Raw genomic sequence first — 20,736 nt, forward strand, 5'->3', positions numbered from 1 at the left:
GATGATGAAACCCCAAACCAACTGATTTAGAGATGAACTGTCAGGAAACATTTGTCAAATTTAGACTGAATATATACAGATATAGATCTGAGGGCAAATGAAAGATACTATATTGATAGTATATTTGAAAACATGGGATAGATTGTGAAGATTCATACAATGACATTATACTAATTATACATTGAACCAATAATTCTTGAGCAGGAGTTATTTTTTCAACCAATGAAATATCACAATGTTCTCAGTCATTATTGATTACCTTGACTGTGGGGACATTACTGGAATACACTAGAGGCCTGTGATGCTGGTCAACACCCTACAGTGGTTTGTGCAGCCATCCACAGCACAAAGGTAGCTGACCCAAGCTGTTGATGGTTGGGAAGCGTTGCAGTAACCAAAGAAGCAAGATTCAAATTATAAATGACAAATATAAAAGTTCCAAAAAAAAAACCCCCCAGGATTAGAAAAATAAAATGCAGTAGTAACATCAGTGGATATGTCTAGATGGCAGAATTATGCATACTTTTTACCTTTTCTCTGGCTTACAAAGTTTCTAATATAATTAGGTTGCTTTTAAATAAAAAAAGTCACATGAGTAATATGTGAATGCATATCCTGATTATTAAGTGCTGCATATAAGATTGAAAAATTTTCCCCATGTGTTCACTTCTCAGAGGTACCAGAATTGTGATATTGGATTAATCCACATGTTTACACATATATTATGTGCAGCTTAATAGGAAGTATGAAGAATTTTTGCCAATTTTTAGTAGCTGCATTTTACATGTCTCCTTTGATGTACTTGCAAAAGCATCCTAAAGTGGGTATGGGGATGCCAAATTGCTGGACTATAAAAAAAGAATATTTAAAATGTTGTTAGCTAATTGCTTTTCAAATCACCCCACAAATGTCATTTTTCTGACACCCTCACCAGCATTAGATGCTTATCTGCCTTGTACACAATTTGCCAATCAGGTAGATTAAAAATAGGACCTTGTTTTTTGGTTTTCATTTACATTTTCTTGTCACTGTCAGAACTGAGATTCTCTTCATGTATTTTTTCAAACCTGGCTCTTCTATGAATAGTGGTACATGTTTTGCTTAAATTTGTATTGTAATCCATTTTTTTAATCTTACAAACCAAAAAAGGCAGGAGCAGGTTTGCAAAGAAAACATAGAAAGCGGCCTACACCTAATCTCCCTGGGTAATTCCTGAGTTTATCTCAAACCAAAGTGACTCTTTCTTGCCATTACTAACACCCCAAACAAAGCAGCTATAGTATGAACCAAAATATGTAGGCCCTTTCCCGCCACTTTTGCCTGCTTCTCTGGACTTAGCCTTTGTTGGTCCAGCATCTCAATACAGAGCAACCAGCAGTTACTGCCAGTCAGATTCGCTCCAGCCACATACAAATGTGTTATGTGGTAAAGCATAAAAGAGCATGAAAGGCAGCGTGTGAACTGGATGGTATCTGTGGCCCGTGCAAATGGCAATTAGGACCATTACATTTCACTTAATCTTCATTACGAACATCTGTTGTCTAGCATGCATGAGAAAGCCAAAGATGGGGTTGGGCAATCGTGACCTTTACAAATAGTTTTATTCACTACTTTCACAATGTTAGGCATTAAGCTGAAAGAGATGTGGCACATGAAATATATAATATATAGTAAGTAGTGGCCAAAGAATAAAACTAGATGCAAAGCTTGCCCAGGACACTAGCAGGTACCTAGAGGTAGAGACAGGTAAGTCATCTTTGGCTACATAATAAATACTAGGCAAAATGGGCTATATTTAAAGCACTAATTTAAAGCTAGTGGGCTTGTAGGTTGTGTCTCTCATGGGAAAGCTTCAAAGAGTCAACCAAAACTTGTCTTTGAGATTGGGTATGTCTGAATTGGGATATATCAAATCTCCTTTTTCTGGTCCCCACCATCCTTTTGGTTTACCTGTCCCACACACCTTCCTAGTCAGTGCCCTTGGAGCTCTATTGTCTGCCACAGAACTGTGGATTAGAAGTATTTCAGACCTCTCCAAATTTGCTAGCTATCCACCCCCTTCCTCTATCTACATACATCCCCCATTTTATCTGTGCTCTGTAGTAGAGATCAGAAGCGTCCACACTAGGTCCACAAGTGATGCTGGAGAAGGGCAGGGCTTCTTTCTACATTTTAGCTGGAGCATAAACAGGTTAGGTTTTTCCCTGGCTGTCTATTCCTATGCAGATACTCTGCCTTCCTAACCAAGCAAGGGTCCCATTGGGAGGTAGATGAGTAGGCAAATGGTACTCTTATTTGTGAGTACCAAACACCTCACTTTGATAACCTTACTGGTTTTAGCTTTACATTTATGTGATCGAGTTTGGTCACTTATCAGTTTTCACCAACTATCTGTCAACAGCATGGGAGCACAGAACATATCATGTTTGTTCTTCAGCAAATCCCCTTCACTTATCACAAATGTCTCTCACATGCCAACAGCTAACTAGCATTTGGTTAATGAATAATTTCAGTAAATCTCTGTGGTCCTGAGGTTCTGTGAACAGAGCAAAGCTAGACACTCAGGCAGGAAAATTGTGAAAATGTATTGTGAGGAGCGAAGTGACTTACCATCTCTACCCTCACCACAAAGAACACATCTCATTCTGGAACGCTACACTCCAGCTTTGAGTAAGGCTGTCTTCAGACACAATCATTGCTCAGCTCAGTACTGCTACCTAGGATGCTTGAGAATGAGTGAAGATGAAAGCTTCCTTTAACAGTTTACTATATCCCTAGTATTTCAAATCTACTATTTTCCATAGGACAGACATCCATTCACAGGTACAAATCCATCTTTCTCCTTGTAGCCTAAGGAAACTATACAAGCAACTTGTGAAGTTGGAATGGTAAGGGATGTGAATGACTTGGGGAACACATTTTTACTACATTTGAAACTCTGACATACTAGTACATTTTTGGGGGTGTCATAACCGTCCTGAGAATCTGCTAGGTCATTAATCCTCTGACTATCAATGAGAGATGGAAGGTGACATTGGCAGGGGAGGAGGGACAAGGAGGGACAAGGAGGGACAAGGGCTACGAAGAGAAGCTGGAAATGGAACAGAGTTAGTGTTCTTAAGGAACTTGACTAAAGCTGAAGTGATTATTCTTTTGTAACTCTTTCAAAAACAATCATCTATTTTCACTTATTTTTTCCAACCTTAATCTCCACCTCCATCATAGTTCTTCTATGTTTCTTAATTCCTCAGTACCCCCCAGAGCTCTTGACTCTAGCTGCATATATATCACAAGATGGCCTAGTTGGCCATCAGTGGAAAGAGAGGCCCATTGGTCTTGCAAACTTTATATGCCCCAGTACAGGGGAACGCCAGTGCCAAGAAGTGGGAGTGGGTGGGTAGGGGAGTTGGGGGGAGGGTATGGGAGACTTTTGGGATAGCACTGGAAATGTAAATGAAGAAAATACCCAATTAAAATAAAATTAAAAAAACAAGCAAGCAAACAAAAAAGATAATATTTGTATGTATAAAAAATTATTTTCCTGAATTCTTGCAAGGCCTTATTGCTGTTGTTAACAGCACACATGGAATTCTAACCAGTTGTGCAATCTCTCACACATGGCTCAAGTTCTAATGTACAGGAACAAGAGCCAAACCCTCGAATGCTTTAACCTTATCAGCTCCACAGTTGCCACTAATTGGAATAGTGCTTCTTCCCAGAGCCAGCGATTTGCAGTGAGACCATGCTAATCTCATAAACTCAGGAGCTGGATAAAGCAGTTGGCTTGAGTATCACTAATTTCATGCTTATGTTTGCCATCACTCACTAGGGACAAGAACAAATCAGCTACGATAAGGGAAAACTCTGCCCCAGAATTGTGCATCGGAGCAGTAAAGTTTACCATAAATGAAATGCATCAATGATTTAAAGCCAGTTACAGAGGAAGCACAAAGCTACAAATGAGCCTGTGATGGAAGATAACTTGTTTATTTGCTTAGTTGGCTATTTAGATTGCCTTATTTTTTCTCAGTTTACAAGGAGATAGCTCCCAAACAGGCCTGAAGATTAGATTCATAAAACCAGTTTAGGAGCTTAATGTAATTGATGAAATTAAACTTCAAATATACTGATGGAGGGACAGTTTCTTTTTCTAGAAGCATGAAATATTTTAGGCTATAAGCATAAATTTTATAGGGACATCTAGTCTCACCTCCAATGTAAAACAAAAACTTCATTAAGCACAACCATTTCTTTGTCTTTCAAACACACACACAAATATCAAATTTAGGAACTACTAATTTACACATAGATGCATAATCTCTCTCTCTCTCTCTTTTTTTTTTTTTTTTTTTGGTTTTCGAGACAGGGTTTCTCTTTATAGCCCTGGAACTCACTTTATAGATCAGGCTGGCCTCGAACTCAGAAATCTGCCTGCCTCTCCCTCCTGAGTGCTGGGATTAAAGGCATGCGCCACCAACGGCCCGGCAATATATCTTCTTAAATAAGGTCATGCAACCCATTATTTTGTGATATACTTATATTCACTCAAAATCTGTTCAGAATTTTTTTCTCCACTAGTTCTAGGCCACCTTTCAAGTTTTTAACAGAACAATGCAAATCCTCTTTCACAGGATCACCCTTCAGATATTTAAAGTGGTTGCTCTCTAAGCCCCATCTTTTGTTTTACAGAAGAAACAACCTTAAATTCATAGTATGGATCCCCACGTTGTTTACCCGCTTTAGCCATCTTTCCTTGGGCATACTCATTTTTTTGTGAATGCCCCTCTCAATATATAGAAAACACAGATAGTCTAACTATTGGGGACTGTATAGAAATTAATTTTATTAATTTGCACACACTCAATCAACATGTCCAAGACTAGAATGTTAGATTAAAATGCTTCAAACTATTATATATTGCAATAGAGTACTTTAAAAATGAGATCTTAGCCAGAATCCCAGTTCTTAATCTTATTAACAGTAAGATTTCCATCATTGAAAAGAAAAAAAAAAAAGGATGAGAAATTACAGAATCTTCATTTCAGCTCCCTCCTTGTCCCACGAAGCAGACTAAAAGGAATCGTCTGGATCTGGAGAACATCTTCAGAGTCCCCAGAGTTAGCCCCAGAGAGGCAAAGTGATATTCCCAAGCCATACTGTTACTTATTAGAATAGACAGACATAAAGTTTGGTTTCCTTCCTCCCATTTCAGAGTCCCTTTCACTATGTTGTTCCACCCCACACTATTAACATCTTACTTTGATGATTCTTGATAACATGAAGATAAGTTAGCTTCCAAGGGCTTCTGCTAGTAATCATTTTAATCCATCTTACAGAACTGAATTTTGAACACATAAATGTGGAACTTTAAGTGTAGTCCAGAATTTAGAGAGACAGAAAGCATCTTTTACTTTGCTCCATCTGTCCTGTCTTTGTAAAACTTCTAAGTCTTGCTTTTTATTTTTCCAGCTAACATCAGTAATACAATGGTTTATTTATTTTTTGGCAGGGCTGTTCAATTACAGTTAATTCGTTGTACTAAAATTCTTTGCTTTACCAACAAATATATAATCGATACAGGATTTCTAAACCTGTTGTGGTCTCATACTTCACAGCATTTCTTCTTTACCTGGGAAACTCGTCCTCAACTCTTGAGGATTGCTTCCAATGTCACTTCCTAAGCTAAGAGATCCAAGTCTTGAAACAGAGCACACAGGTCCCATTTGTATACTAGCACAGAAGTATAACACCAAAGAAAACTTCCTCTATGACACTGTAAATTCCTTAAGTGTCCTCTTCACTCTGCTCCCAGGCCCTGAGCTGATGAAGCAAGTAGAATGTTCAGAAAAACTGTGACATATGGGAGGAACTTAGTGACCAAGATTGAAATTAAGGGGAGGTATTTCTCTAGAGCATGGTAAGTAATTAAAATATATTTCTCAATGGACTTTCCTCCAACAACCATATGCCATTTTATTGAAAGAAAAGTCGCTAGGTGTGCCTTGCTCTGATCCTTGTTTGTATCCACTAACAATAATTTCTAACAAGTGCTACAAACTATGCACTAATAATAATTTTCTGTCCTTTCTGGTTATTAACATTAAGATAATTATTGATTATATAATTCTTTCTTTCTTTCTTTTTTTCTTTCTTTCTTTTTTTTTTTTTTTTTTTTTTTTTTTTTTTTTTTTTGCAAAGATTAGGGCACTATTTCCTTGTCTTTAGCCTTCTGGCTTCTTTTCCATTTTCCAAGAACTTTCCAGGTGGTGGTGGTGACTCATTTGGAGAAAATGGCTTCTTTCACTTGGACCTTTCAACAGCATTGTTTGTAATGGTCAGGGGCCATAACTAGGAGAGCTGTTTCTTGGAAAAAGTATATTTGAATTGGGCAAATCATAGGCTGAAAGTCAGGATGGCCAATAAATGTGTTATTGACAGAGGCCTGGCGTAAAAAGAGAGCTAAGTCTAGGAAGGCCGTTTTCTCTGAACCATGGCCCAGCAAGCATTACAGATGGCCCTCCTGTCTTCCTTCCCTTCCTATTATTTTGGCTGCATGTTCCCATTGATGTACTTTGATTCCTCTGTGCTGAACTTGGATGGCTAGAGCCTCGAACAAAAGGGACCAGAAAAATGCACAGATGCCTTGGAGATTACAATTAGGTCCTAGGAAGGAAAGGTTTATGACTGACATAATAAGAAAACAGGAAATGATTTCAAAGAAATTAATAAAGTATATTAATAATCAATATACTTAGGACATATGCTTATGTTCTACATATTATGTTTTTAGTATATAATTTTATATTATACATATGATTATATTTTTTAAAGGAGGAGGCACCAACTATATAGACAATAGACACAAATACCTCAAAAGTACAAATTCATTGCAATCCTAAATATAACATCTTTTGAGAACCTACTATGCGTCCTGTCCTATATTACATATTAGGAGGATACAGAGACATAATAGTAAACATGTTGCAAGGATTAAAATATTTTCTACCTTAGTAAAAAATGACAGATTATTTTTTAAAGCATTTTCTTTGACAACATTTGAAACCAAAATACAAGTGAAGTTTTTTTTTAAAAGGTTAGCCTCCAGTGCCTGGAAAATGAAATTTATCCAAACTCTGTTGCAACTATGTGTTAGTTAAATGACCCTTGGTCTACTGTAAATGTGAAGAAAACAAAATTGAAAAGCCTGCAGCTTGTCTCCTGACCCAATATTGTGGGGTTGTTCTGCAGAAAATGAGGTAGGCCTGGTTGTTATTGAGACTGAGAAATTGCATTATCTCCTTTCAGTCTGGCTAAGTAAGGTTCTTGTCCCTTCAACATGGATCTTACCACTTATTTGGGTAAGTCCTTCACTGAGAAACAGGCTGTGATTCTCTAAGGGGTTGATTTGCTGCTAAAAGCCTAAAAGCCAGACTAGCAGCCTGAAAGCCTGATCCTAGCAGCCCATTCAAGGGGCAAATGTAAACAACACTCCTTTGCTCAAAGTGGAAAGGTTTGAGTTGAGTGCCTTCCAGGCAATCACACTGGTTGCCATTTTATGAAGTCTATTTCTGTCTTGTACACATCCCTCAATTTGCATTCCTGCTGAAACTTGCCACTAGGTTTGCTTCCCTGTGTGGGAGGTAAAATGGATTAGAGGGTAGAAAAGAAAGGTCCTTTTGTGAGGGGGGAGAATACAGAACTTTTACTTACTGTCACTCTTAGGTGTCCCAAGGCCTTTTCGACAGTTGTTAGAGAAACTCTTAGTATTGGCATTAGCCATAATTCCTCAAACATTTGAAAATTTCTGAAATTTAAATGAATTTGGCTCATTAGACTGAAAGAATGTGAAGATGATCTCAAAGAAGTGGAAACAGTTCTGAAGGCAAAGGGTAAAGAACAGTAGTTGCTCTTTAATATCTTTTTCCAGATGTTAGGTGACATGAAATGTCATTACATCAGGTTCAGTTCTGGTCCTCCATGGGGGTCTGCATCCTGTCCAGGGGTCTGAGGTTGCTTAGACAGGACAATGACCAAACACTTGAGGGTGAACGAGCTTATCAGTATTCTACAGCCAACTAACCCTTTCTTAGCAACCAGTCCTTGGTCATTGCCAATGCATTTTGCCTAGATCCTCTCTTGAGGACAAATTCAAGTGTGTAAGTACACAATCTTAAATGGCTCGAAAAGTAACTGCTTTGAGTCAAAACTTGGAACAGTCAAGCAGTTTGGATGATTCCATAAGCAGTGTCCAAATTTTAATTTTTGGAAGACTAAATGTAGGTTATAGACAAGACGAGGATTTCATTGTAAAAGCAGCAAGTCAAATGAGAACAATCCAGAGAAAGGGATCCTTGGAAGATAGGGACCATTTCTTTCTTTATTCTTTCCTAAAGGTTACTATCATCTTCCTAACAGTGAGTTAACAGTTTCCTAATAGTGAGGGAGTGAAGCATCTTGAGCACTAAATAGAATCTATTCAATAAATGAACAAATTGAGAATAAATTTTTGACTATGTGATTAACTCTGAAGTATGTTAGAAGTATGTTCATAATTCAATGGTGATCCTTATCTGTATAATTTATAAAATAATAGTTTTTTAAGTACTACTAAGTAGGAAAGTCAGATGCTCCATAGGAACAAAGAGAAATAAAGCAGATGTCTTTTGCTTGTGAGTTCTCCTTGCGCATTTCGTTCCTCCCTCCCTCCTCTTTCCTCCCTCCTCTTTCCTCCCTCTTTTTTCCTCCCTCCTCTTTTCTCCCTCCTCTAAAATAGGAGCTACTTCACATGCTTCCCTTGATGCCTGTGTGTTGTGAAGTAGCTGTAATAGCTTGTCTCAAAAAATATTGATTGTTTTAAAGGTATAGCCATAGGAAATACCTCTTTGTGTTCTAATCTGAAAAACAAAACTAAAAACCCACAGAGAGTCAAAGTGCATTTGCATCCTTTACCAAATAAAGAATCTGAGAGGTCTCACTTAAATCACTTGTCCCTAATCACACTGTAGTGTATGATTGAACCTCCCATGCTTCACGATTCTGGAAGAGAGGTTTGTTAGGGAAACAGCAGTTAGTTCTAGAACCGTCATATTAATTCTTTGGGGAATTGTTGGAAGATCCTTCATTTATTCCACTTTCTAGGCACATGAGACTGACACTTGAAACATAGCAAAACTAGACATTGCCTTAACATCTACTCCCAGCTTTCTTAAAATGTGAAAATAGTTGCTTACCTAGCTCTAAACTGCTGTGGTGTAGGACACCTCTCTGCTTCTGTTTATGGTCAACTGACAGCTTGCTGTGCTCCCCAACACCCCCCACTCTCCCCCCGCACTCTCACCTCCATTCCCCATCTGTCTGTCTGTCTTGTACAAATTCACTGACTTTTTTCTTTCCTCGAACTGACACCTTCTTCACAGAGATTCAGGGGGAACCAGCGTCAGTGTAATTATCAACCCCCAAGCCCTATTGGTCTCTCAATGGAATGAGGAAAACAGGCTTGTAGTAAAACCATGAATCTTAGAAGGATGCCTAGACTAGAAGAGGTTCCAAAACCCAGACCGAGGAGGGTTGAGTCATTAACCAGTAAAGCAGTTGGAAACTAGGAAATAAGCTTTTACTGGGTTTGAGGTAAGGCCAAGGGTCAAAAAGTACATAGCAACAGACAATAGGAACATCTGTAGGGAGATGCTCTGTGAAGTGTGGTATACTCTGTGGCATGCACAGCTTTCACAAATGGCACACCCCAACTTATTATGACCACAATGCTCGACCAATGTCACTGCCCTAGAAGCTCTACACTTGGCCTTGTGGCTTTTAGGATTCACCATTTCGAAATCATTCTCCAAGCAGCAAACTCGGAATAATAAGAATAGATGCCTCACACCTCATTCTTTGGAAGTGTTCTCTCACGTTGGCTCACCACCTCCATTACAGTTAATGGAACTGCCAGAATTTCCTTATATGCCACTCAAGTGCAAATGCTTGTGTGCTTCTGCTCCTGGTGTGGAGTTTTGACGACCATATGGTTTACATCTAAATTGAGGACAACTGTGAGCAATCTTTTGCTTCTTGGTAACTGCATTCTAAAGCATATGAATACACTCTAAGTTCTTGTTGTTTACCTGCCATTTCTCCATTCCCCTTTCTTTACCACTTTCATTTAACAGTATCCTTTATACTGGAAGGGGAAAAATGGATCAAATGACATATCCAAAGGCCAGGGAAGAAGAAATGGGAGAGAAACCTTGGCCAAGGCAGTTTAGTGACTATATGAGCCATGGTTGAAAAAAAAAAAAAAAGCAGGGAAGGAATTGTTATAACCTGGAATATAGAAGAGGTGAGAAGAGCATCTGTAAAACAATATTAATATTGTTGAGGTGCCATCCACACTGCTTCTCTGTTTCAGGGCACAACAATTCCTTCCTCCTTTCTACAATAGTACACACATGCTCCAAGACTTCCCCTCCAGGCACATTCTCCACTCTGCCCTATTCTTCACTGCTACATGACCTTGTAAGCTGAACCTAATGAGGAGGCTCCCTTTCTGATTACAGTGGTGCTTGGCCAGCTGAGCGTAAGCCAGGAGGAAAAAACTTAGTGAAATTAGGCTATCTATCCCCTGGCACCCTGCCTGAGAGGTCGCTAGCTATCTCTACTAAAGGTCACGACTCGTGACAGTGAGTCCTCTTCATACAACTGACATTCCCCCCTCCTCTCTGAGTTCTGGCAGCTGCTCCTTTTTCTTTAGGTCTAAGACTGGTAATGGAGCTCACTGCTGATGTTTCTGTGATACCACAGTATCTCCTCCGATTTCTGTGTATTCTTTCTCCACTTCTGCAATCTGTCCTCTTTGCTAAACTCTACTTAGGGTATCCACTCTCTGTTTCATAGATTTTTGCACAGAAACCTTGACTGAAAATCCTACAGAACTTTTTGATTTGTTTCTCCCTTGACATTTTAGGGCAGGGAGAACAAAATCCAAAGTTGCAAAGGAGAAGATAATATGTAAGGAAATGCAGCAGGTTTATGGTCATTGTATGTTCTCTGGACACACTGAGAAGCTCCTAAGAAAAGTCTCAGCACATTACTGGTAGCCTTCTATACCTTTTACCAATTGAACAGTCATGCTTTTTTTTTTTTTTTTGTACTATCCAAAATCAGTGATGAAAAATCTTTAGAGGCTATGATTCTCCTGTCTACTCATTCCTGCAAAGTTCAGATCCTTGTTAAACTCTAGCAACCTGGGAGGCAATAGCCTGAGGCACACTCAGGTCTCCGCGTTGCTGTAAATCAGTTTGCACTCCTTTGCTTCCCTTGGACTTAGTTTGCAGAGAATGAGCTTATATCCTTTTGCTTCCCTTGGAATGGAGTCTCAGGAAGCCTGGGAAGGGGGGTACAGTTAAGCCTCTGTGATTCCACAACAGCTGCCAGCATTCTGGCTAGAGTGTATCTGCTCATTAACTGTGTCCAACCTGGAATGTTTCATACTGTCAGAGCTAGAAGAGTCCTCGGAAATCCACCAGTCCAGAGACTCTCAGAATCTCGAGATGGGCTTCAGGGACATTCTTTACAACCCTTCCCCCCACCACAGTCCCAGTTATACTGAAACAGAACTATCTAGGCACATTTTCCCCGCTTTGGGAGAAGCCATAGATTTTGTCAAATTCTCCAAAGGATTTGTGACAGGAAGAAAGCATAAACCTTGACAGTTCAGCATCATTACTTTACAGGAGAGGAAGCTAGGTCCAGAGAGAAAGCAGTGAGCCAGAGGCAAATATTCACTTTCAATGTAGCTTTCTTTAAAAAAAAATAGATATTTTTTTACTCTATTAGATTTTACAACTTTGCCTTTACCATGCCGTGATCACAGGCAGCAACAGATAACTGTTACATGCAATAGATTATTGCAATCAGTTCTTCAAATGCGCTCCTTCATTTTTAATTCACCTTACTAAATAGAACCTGAAATTGTATGGGCCCAGGGCCAATCTAAGAGTTTAATGGTGCCAAGGGATCAGGCAGGGTTTTTCCACCCCAGTTCTCTCTGATGAATGGAGTTCTGTCTCGTCCCTGTTTTTCTGAGCCAACTTGTCCCCAGGGCCCCATGGAAGGGCAGGTGTCAGTCCTGGGCATGGACTCAACAGCCTAACTCCAGCACCTCTGCAGCTGTTCTCAAGCCTGAGAGGCCTCCAGTGGGAACTGATACAGAATGTTGGGAAAAGTGGCAAAGGAAAACTACGGGAAAAACACCCCTCAGTAGTGAGGGGTTACCAGGTTTCCAAGAGGCTGGCATTACTTAAGATCAGGTTATTAAATCATAAACCAGCTCCTGGTAAAATATAGTAGAATGTCTTTTTTTCTCCCAGTCTCCTCTTTGTGCTTCCTCTTTCTTAAACCAGTGCTATCCCAACTCTCCTTCTGTCTTTCCCTACCCAGGGTTTCCCTGTCTAAGGTGGCAGGGGCCTTTGCTGCATGTCTTAGGCACTCTGTGTCAGAGTGGAATAAGTTACATCAAGTTCTCATATCAGTTGGGTCATTAACTAGAAATATGACCCATAAAGATCACTTAACTTTCATGGGCCCCAGTTTTTGTATTAAAAGGGGTGGGGCTAATGAACCAAACCGGGTAATGGATGTGCAATTGATTAACAAGTGCAAGTTAGCAAAAGCTATACAGAACAACTGTGGCGTTTCACCAAGCCAACATAATGACTGGAAAGAATGAACAAAGGATGAATTTGAGTGTCAATATCTCAGTTGAGTTCTGACTTCTTAGATTTCAGTCTTGAAGACATTCAAGATTGGAGTAAACTGAGTCACTGCTGGCTATTTGATTAAGAAGACTAGTGGAAAAATAAGTTGACCTTACATACAATATATTCCTCTATTCCGAAAGTCTCTCACAGTATCTTACTACCCAAGTACCTGTGAAAAGATCTTCTGAGGACAAGTTGTTGAGTCAAAGACTGAGACCTATTGCGCTTTAGGGTTGGTGGATCAGAGGGAGTTGGTCTGATATTACTTGCCATGGGAATAAGCACCATAGAAGGGTTGAGAATTGCCAGAGAATGGTATAAATAGGAGGAGGTAGGTATCAACATCACAGTCAGCATGTCAAGATTGTTTTCTAAGGCCATGGGATGAGCCACAAACTAAAACCGACCACCACCATGAGGTTAAGCAAGGGAAGTAGGAGACATGGACAGTACTCAGGATGTAGTTGAAAGAGGGAGAAAAGAAAACAATCCATGGAAGGTGTAGGGTGCTTCAAGAGAAGGGCTTTTACTGAGACAAGGGTTACATTGTTTTTAAGCAAGTGATTGCAAAACCAACACAGAAGTTGACTTAAAAAATCCAACACATTGGGAAGAGAGGTCCCTTGGTCTTGCAAACTTTATATACCCCAGTATAGGGAAATGCCAGGGCCAAGAAGTGGGAATGGGTGGATAGGGGAGCAGGGCGGGGAAAGGGTACAGGGAACTTTCGGGATAGCATTTGAAATTTAAATAAAGAAAATATCTAATAAAAAAATAAAAATACAAAAAAATCCAACCTTTGAGTCTTATAACTTTCTCCAAACTAGGCTTCCCAAGGATTCCAAATGATTTAAATCACCCAGACATAAACTCACAACAAAATGCAGTAAGCACACAAAGAAACGAATCACCATAAGAGGGAATTCAAAGAGACAGCATATTTAGACTTCAGATATTAGAACTATCAGAAACATAGCAAAAATGACTTCATTATGAATTGGTTAAAGAACTGAAATAAAGTTTCCAGGTAGAATAAGATCATGTGAAGGCAAAGTGTCCAGGGAAGACTTATACACCTGATGACCATTCATGCTGCGGTGTTAAGATGAGGCTAGAAAGTGGAATTGGATTGGACAACATGCAAGTAGTTGTTGATCTTGGCAAGAGCAGTCTTGCCAGAGCCGGATGTAGATGGATTCCTGATTGCATTGGGGTGGGAGGAAAATTAGTGGTGGGAAAAAGAATATAGCATAGAATCAATGTAAAAAAAAAAAAAAGCTTTCGATTTACTTTTTTATTAGCAAATGGTCCTGGAGCAAGTATTACAATATTTTTATATGAGTATTTAATATTCGTTGGCCACATTCAATCCCCATGACCATCTTTTCCTTCTTCACCACCTTCTTTACTAAGTGCTTTTCTTTTCCCAAATAGTCTCCGTCCTAGAAAGGTTTCAAAAACAGGAAAAAAAAAAAAGCATTGTAGAAATACAAGACTCATTGTTTTTATTTCCCCAAAGGCTTGAGGGGAGTGCAGATACTGAGTAAAAAGATCTGTGCCAAATAAAAGTCACTGTAGAATTAAGAAGCTGCTTGCACTGCCCACCCCCATATGTTGTTGTGGAAAAAAACCCAAGCAAAACTTGAAGATAACCGCAAGAAAAAAAAAAGAGTTTGATAAGAAAACCAGGGTCACCTAGCAACCTTGCATAGCTTATGAAGCCAAGTTGGGGTCAGCCCCTGACTGGAGTCAGTCCAGAACTGGCAGGCAGGAAGTGTTCCAGAATGAAAGTGGCAGTAACTTCAAGAAAGGCTCACTGGTAATGTTTACTGGATCTTTCATTAACTCACTTTCATTAACTCACTTTGCAAAGCTTGCCAGCCACACTCTATGGCTATGGCACTTTGTTGGCAAGACTAGGAAATCAATGTGGTTTGTCTGCTATACCACAAGGGTTCCCTTTTCCTTCACCACTGGGGCGAGTCCTCCCTATAGATGCGCTGACGACACTCTTTGCCCTTCCCTTCACCCTGAATTCTACCAGGAGGCAATTAATTGGATGTTTTGTCTGCACAGCAGGTTAGCATACGGATTTGGGCATTTATGCTGTGCAGCATTTTGGGAGGGATAAAATCGATTACTATAGCCAATTAGAGGTAGCTCTCTTTCTTTAAGGCTTTTAAGAAAATGGCATACTCCTGCCTCTTGCCCTTTGTTCCCATAGCTACCTCTACCTAGACCATCCCCTGTTTCCATCAACCTGTATCTTGTCTGTGCCTCAAGACTGACTTTGTGAGTTGTCTTCCCTGTCATGTATAAAACATGTTATTGACAAATATCCACTCATGAGTTTCATAATCACATTTGATTTCAGCTTATCGTGTACTCTGAACATGTTTGTCATCACCCCCCCCTCCCCCACGGGTCCTAGATAGTCTCACTTTTACTTTCATGCCATGTATATAAATGATTGTGGGAGGCCACAGTGATCTTTATTTTTGCTGTTTTCTTTGTCTTCCATGCTTCCTCTGACTCTCTGCCTCTACAGCAGTGCTAACCACAGCCTGCGTTGTATTCTAATTATTTGTGGAGTTCACACGTGCTTATTAGTCTGTCAGCTGTGAAGACAGGAGCCTTTTATTGTTTGTCTCGGTATTTCTCACATACTCCCTTTTCCTAAGAATGTGCTTAATGATCAATATGGGGGAGTTGAGCTTTCACTAAAAATATTACACATGCCAAAAGTATGTCTCATAGATTTGTAAATCTTCCTGAAGAACGTTTCTTTCTGAAGAGTTAGGTAAGTGAATTATAGAATATAGTAACAGCAGGCACATGCAAGAATAGCCATTATCTGTAATATATGGATAGAGAATCTAATCAACCCTAAATCAAGTCACATGGAGAATTTTCCATTTACAGCTAATAAACTCACACTGCTTCCACACAGTGATTTGTTACCTCCATTTCTGCACTTGATACTGGACCATCCAAATAATATATTGTTCATGCTAATGTACACCCATCTACCCTCCCTCTCTTTATACCCGCTTTTTTTTAAGCATGAGGTAATAGTTCAATGTTAATGTGAGTCAATTTTACTGATTTTGTGCTGGTGGTTGATAAATTATAAAGGTAGGTGTCATGCATGCTTATGTATTCTCTCCTTGAGAGAGCTTAGAGTGAGCTGATGTCAGCAAGACCTTTATTCTTCAAGGATGGTGTGATGTCACAATGAGTATTCTGTTACCACGCTTGTCACTTTCATCTAAAAATGATGGCCTCAGAGAGCTAATTAGAAAATAACAGTGATGTGTTTAAAGTATAAGTCAAGGTAGAATTGGTGTCATAGTATCACCAGAAAAATCTAAAAAGCAGGCATCAATGATTTAAGATTTGTTTCTTATGCCCCATTATTGTTTTCTTTTTCTTTTCTTTCATTCTCCTTTCTCTTCTTAAAATTCTTTCCTCTCCTGTCCCTCTCTTTGACCATATACTCAGTGTTTACTAATGGGCAACAATTTTCTTGTCCATGGATTAAAAATATAGGTAACAATGAAACTTTGCTTTTCAACATGACAGTCTAGTGAGTATTGGACATGGAATGAGACTAGAGTCTCCTGTCTAGAGTTTTAGGGAGTCATGCTCAGCCAAGCAGTTGAATTATTTTGTTCTGAATTGAAGCAGGATGTCTAAGTGCTAGTCCCAACTCTTTCATGAGCCAACTGTGTATCCTTGGGAAGCTTTGACTCTTTGTGTCTTGAGATCCTCATGTCTTAAAGATGGAAAATGTTTTATTTTCTCATCATATAACAAAGATGGGGGCTGCGTAGTCTCAACATCGAAAGTAGTTTTGAAAAACTTGGTATCCACACATGCAAGATGTGTTTGTCTGTTTTGAAGCCAGTAAAATAGGGAGCAAGATCACACAAGAAACCTGATGCTGAACAGCTGTATTGCACCATGAATGTGTCTGAAGCCAGAACACCATTGTGAATTTGTCAAAGACATAGGGAATGTTGCCTTTCTTCTAAGATCCCCAAAGGGAGGGCTCGCCAAAAGCTTTTTGCTAAGCCTGAGATGAGGTGGAGAGACTTGAGTTTGAGGGAGAATGGGGATGTTGTAACAGCAAGTACTCTAGAAATCTCTACTGCTTTGCTATCCTAGAATAAGACATCATGGCATGTAACTGGGAAGAAAAATCATCTATTCAATATTATATTTTTAACAATTACGATAGCCCTGTGAAAAATCAATGTCTGAATGTTTAGACATTTGTCATTACTTTACTTTTCAGTCTCTGAATGTTCATGTTTGTTCCCATCCACAACTGATTCTTCCTTCTAATTTTCATTTTATATCCATTAAAATTCTTTTAATGTTTCTACTTCCTCTCTTCTTATTATTTAGTCCAATCAGAAACAACCAAGGTTAAATTCTTACTAGGCCACAAACTCATTATCAGGATCCATAAGGAAATTCAGAGGGAGGGATGGGCCTGGTCTTTTGTCCAGTGGTATGGACTATCCCTGAAAGCACACTGGGGTCTTGAAAGAAAATGCTAATTGCTGGAGATAACAAGTGGAATTCAAGGGTGAGACATTCCTCACTCAGGAATAAAAATGAAGGTAGGTGCAATTAAGAAAACAATGCAGATCCATTTGGTATCTAAAAGGTAAAAGTTCCAGACTTTATTGACCCAGTGACTAAAGCCTTTGGCAGGTGACCTAGAGTAGAGGTCAAAGCATTTAACTGACCAAGTCTTTTATTGGACTTGATTCCCAGACCACATGAAGAATATCCATCAAACTAACCTTGTCATCCAGAGTCTGGGTCACTTAAATATGATTGTTGATCAACAGTTTCCATGACACCTCTATGTTCTCTTGTCCTTGAAACTAAGTTGAAACATGCTCTGTTTCATCGTGTATCATGCTATTAGAATGTGATCTCTGTGATATCTGTGAGTCTTATTCCTCTGTCTCCCAGTTTCCACAATCTATGAAGGTTTCCATATTACTGGTGGTTAAAGGCACATTGGGTAGATCTGTCTGCTTATATATATTGCTTTTTACCTGGACTACCTCTGACTCTCAGGTTTCTCATCTCTAAAATAGTGAATACAATAGTGTTTTCTGAGTCAGAAATGAGATGACAGATTTGGAAATACTCCAGCCAATCTAAGTCCTATCTCAGAGTAAACATTTAATCAATAGTAACTCTAATTGGTATTATGTGATTGTGTGGTAAATTAATGAAGGATAGACACTCTGACTGCCAATGGACATGGGTGTGTTTGATGAGGATGCGGCTCATAATTAGGATGAAGCTTAATCCTAGTGACCCTGGCAACCTGCCAGTCTCCCTTCCCATGGCATCTCATAGATGATTGGAAAGCTTAGCCAGTAAGAGGTAATGTTTAAGCATCTCTCTTTTTGTATAAGGCTTATAATCATCTTGGGTGGGGAAACAAGAGATTGAAGAGATCTTGGGTAGGAGATGATGTTATTAATATAAACATTTTCTTTTAAAAAGTGCAACATGTTGCTTACTGCACATAGCAAGTTATTGTTAGTTTGTGAGGTCTGTGCCTTTGGTACGTCATTTCCTGGCAGCTTGAATAAAATTATTTTGAACAATTAGAGGCTTTGAACACTTACAAGCCAAGAACTTGGAGAACCATGGTTTTGACTCCATGGTTTCTCTTGGGGTTTGACTAATGTGCTGGACTGATTATCAAATATAATTAGGAAAGCTGAGAAGTGTGCAGCCACAGGAATCAGGCTACTTTCCCAGGAACCCTCACTTCTCTGTTCAGAAGGGAGCTGAGAGACTGTTTCCACTGGAAAACAAACAAACAAACCAAAGTAGTAATGCATTTCACACTCAAAGGCAAGGGTCCTGGGAACATGGCTTTATGGTACCCATTGCCATTGATGAGGCTTAAAAGGGTCAACATGTACTTCCTCTTTTCAGTATGGAATGCAATTCTAGCTCATTACTGTACTAGTTCTTTTAAACTTGAGAGTCTAGCCTTTGTACATCCAAAGAAAATTTAAAATAATCTACCTTTAAGAACACACGCATATGAAGACAGGAATTTCTAACTTTGGGTATGCTACAAGGTCTATACATCAGAAGCTGCATACAATTTTTCTCACTTCCCTGGCCTAGACCCCAAATTTGCATAGACCATGAGTACTTTTAAACATATGCTGGCTAACTTTTCTTCTGAGGGAACCATTTGGGCATCATCTCAATCTTAGAGTCTCAATTATGTGGAGACATGGTGACCATGCCTAAAACATGAAAAGGCGATGCTATTTTTATGTTCACTCACTAGGGATCATAGTGAAGACTATGAATGTGATTGGTATTTTGAGGAAAAGAAAAACAGAAATGCCTGAGAGTTAGTGATGATGGCTTAGATGTGAAGTTATGTCCCTTGACAACATATGAAGCTATTGTTATAAGGATAGAAAGTACTAATCTGGTACTTCTGCTTTCTCCATAGGTCACCTGTCTCCATGATTTCTTTGGTGATGATGATGTGTTCATTGCTTGTGGTCCTGAAAAATTCCGCTATGCTCAAGATGATTTCTCCTTGGATGAGAATGGTAAGCATGAGGACCACTGGGATTTGTCTTGCTTTTCTTCTTGTCCTTTCCATCCCTTAGGATTTTCACGAGTGTATGTGGCCTGGAGGATACTCAAAAATGATACATCATGGGATGATATTGTTAGAATTTCTCCTTTGGATCTGTGTGTGTGACACACTAAGTTATATTTCAACTCAATCTCCCAGAAGCCTTCATACTACGTGAAACTTACCATTTACCCCAATTATGACCACAATTCTTGAACCATATACTGTATCATATGAGCTAGCCTACACCATCAAGAGAAAACTTCTGTAGTAACAGCTTCTGTATGTACATATATTGTACATACACTTTTTTCCTAGTCATTCTTCTCTGGCTTTTTGGTATATGGTAATGGTCACATTGTTTAGAAAGTTATTTTCCCCATTCTATTCTTAGTGTCAGGCTCCATTCCTACCTTTGTACTTGGTGCCCCATTCTCTCTGCATTGTGACTCAAGAATCCAGAGGATTGTTTACTTCAAGAAAGACCTGAACACCTATTAGTTTAAGCTTCATGTATAAGTTATAAGTGAATTAGGCCACACAAGAGAAGTAGGGAGGAATAAAGATGGAAAAGACATATTAATACACATTTCCCACTCAGGAGTAAAATGTGAGAAAACCAGAGAGTTTCGCTAGTAGACAAGTCACAAACAACTCAAATCTGTTAAAAAGTGGCCATATCTACAGTTTTTCTGTAAGTCAGTGACCATGAAATAGTGAACCAAATTCAGGCCATATCCAATTTTGCATTCCCTATAAAACTGCAGTTCTTGATGGTGATCACTAAAGTCCATTAACCAAAATAAAAAGTGGAACAAACAAAAATGAGCTGTCCACTCAACTCAGCTTCCTAAAAATTTCAGTTGACCAAATTACCCTCCATCTGTCTTTTGAGTGTACCTTTAAGTAGGAGTCAACTGGTAAGTCTCTAAACAGAAGTTTGTCCTCTGCCATGTTGTTTGGTTCTATTTTTCATATCAGAGCAAAATCAACTGTGGCCAAAGAGCTGGAGAAATGGCTCAGTAATTAAGAACACTTGTTGCTCTTGCAAGACTTAGGTTTGGTTTCTAGCACCCACATGGTGATTCACAATCAACCATAAATCCAGTTCCAGAGGTAAAAGAACTATTGTCTTTGATCTCTACACGCACCAAGCACACGCACAGTGCACATACATATGTAAATACACACATACAAACAGACGTGCACACAAAAAATGAGGACCACTTTGTAATCCCGAGCCACTTGGTGCATTGGCCGAGGTGGATATTCTGTCTTTGAGATGCTGGTAGTATGCTTAGAGATTCTCCTTTCTAAGCTGCTTATGTTCTTTCG

General features: G+C 39.2%; 1 protein-coding gene across 3 annotated transcripts in view; it reads left to right on the plus strand.

Moving 5' to 3' along the window:
• Dcx (doublecortin) overlaps window positions 1-20,736 on the plus strand; it is a 72,566-nt gene that overhangs the window by 35,806 nt on the left and 16,024 nt on the right. For all 3 annotated transcript variants that reach the window (XM_021153351.2, XM_021153352.2, XM_029472926.2), the window contains exon 4: window positions 19,270-19,372. In XM_021153351.2, the coding sequence (XP_021009010.1) occupies window positions 19,270-19,372 (103 nt within the window). The remainder of the gene's footprint in view (window positions 1-19,269; window positions 19,373-20,736) is intronic.

Source organism: Mus caroli, unplaced genomic scaffold, assembly GCF_978045245.1.
Source record: "Mus caroli unplaced genomic scaffold, Mus_caroli_1 scaffold_5, whole genome shotgun sequence".
In the NCBI taxonomy this organism is placed as follows: Eukaryota; Metazoa; Chordata; class Mammalia; order Rodentia; family Muridae; genus Mus; species Mus caroli.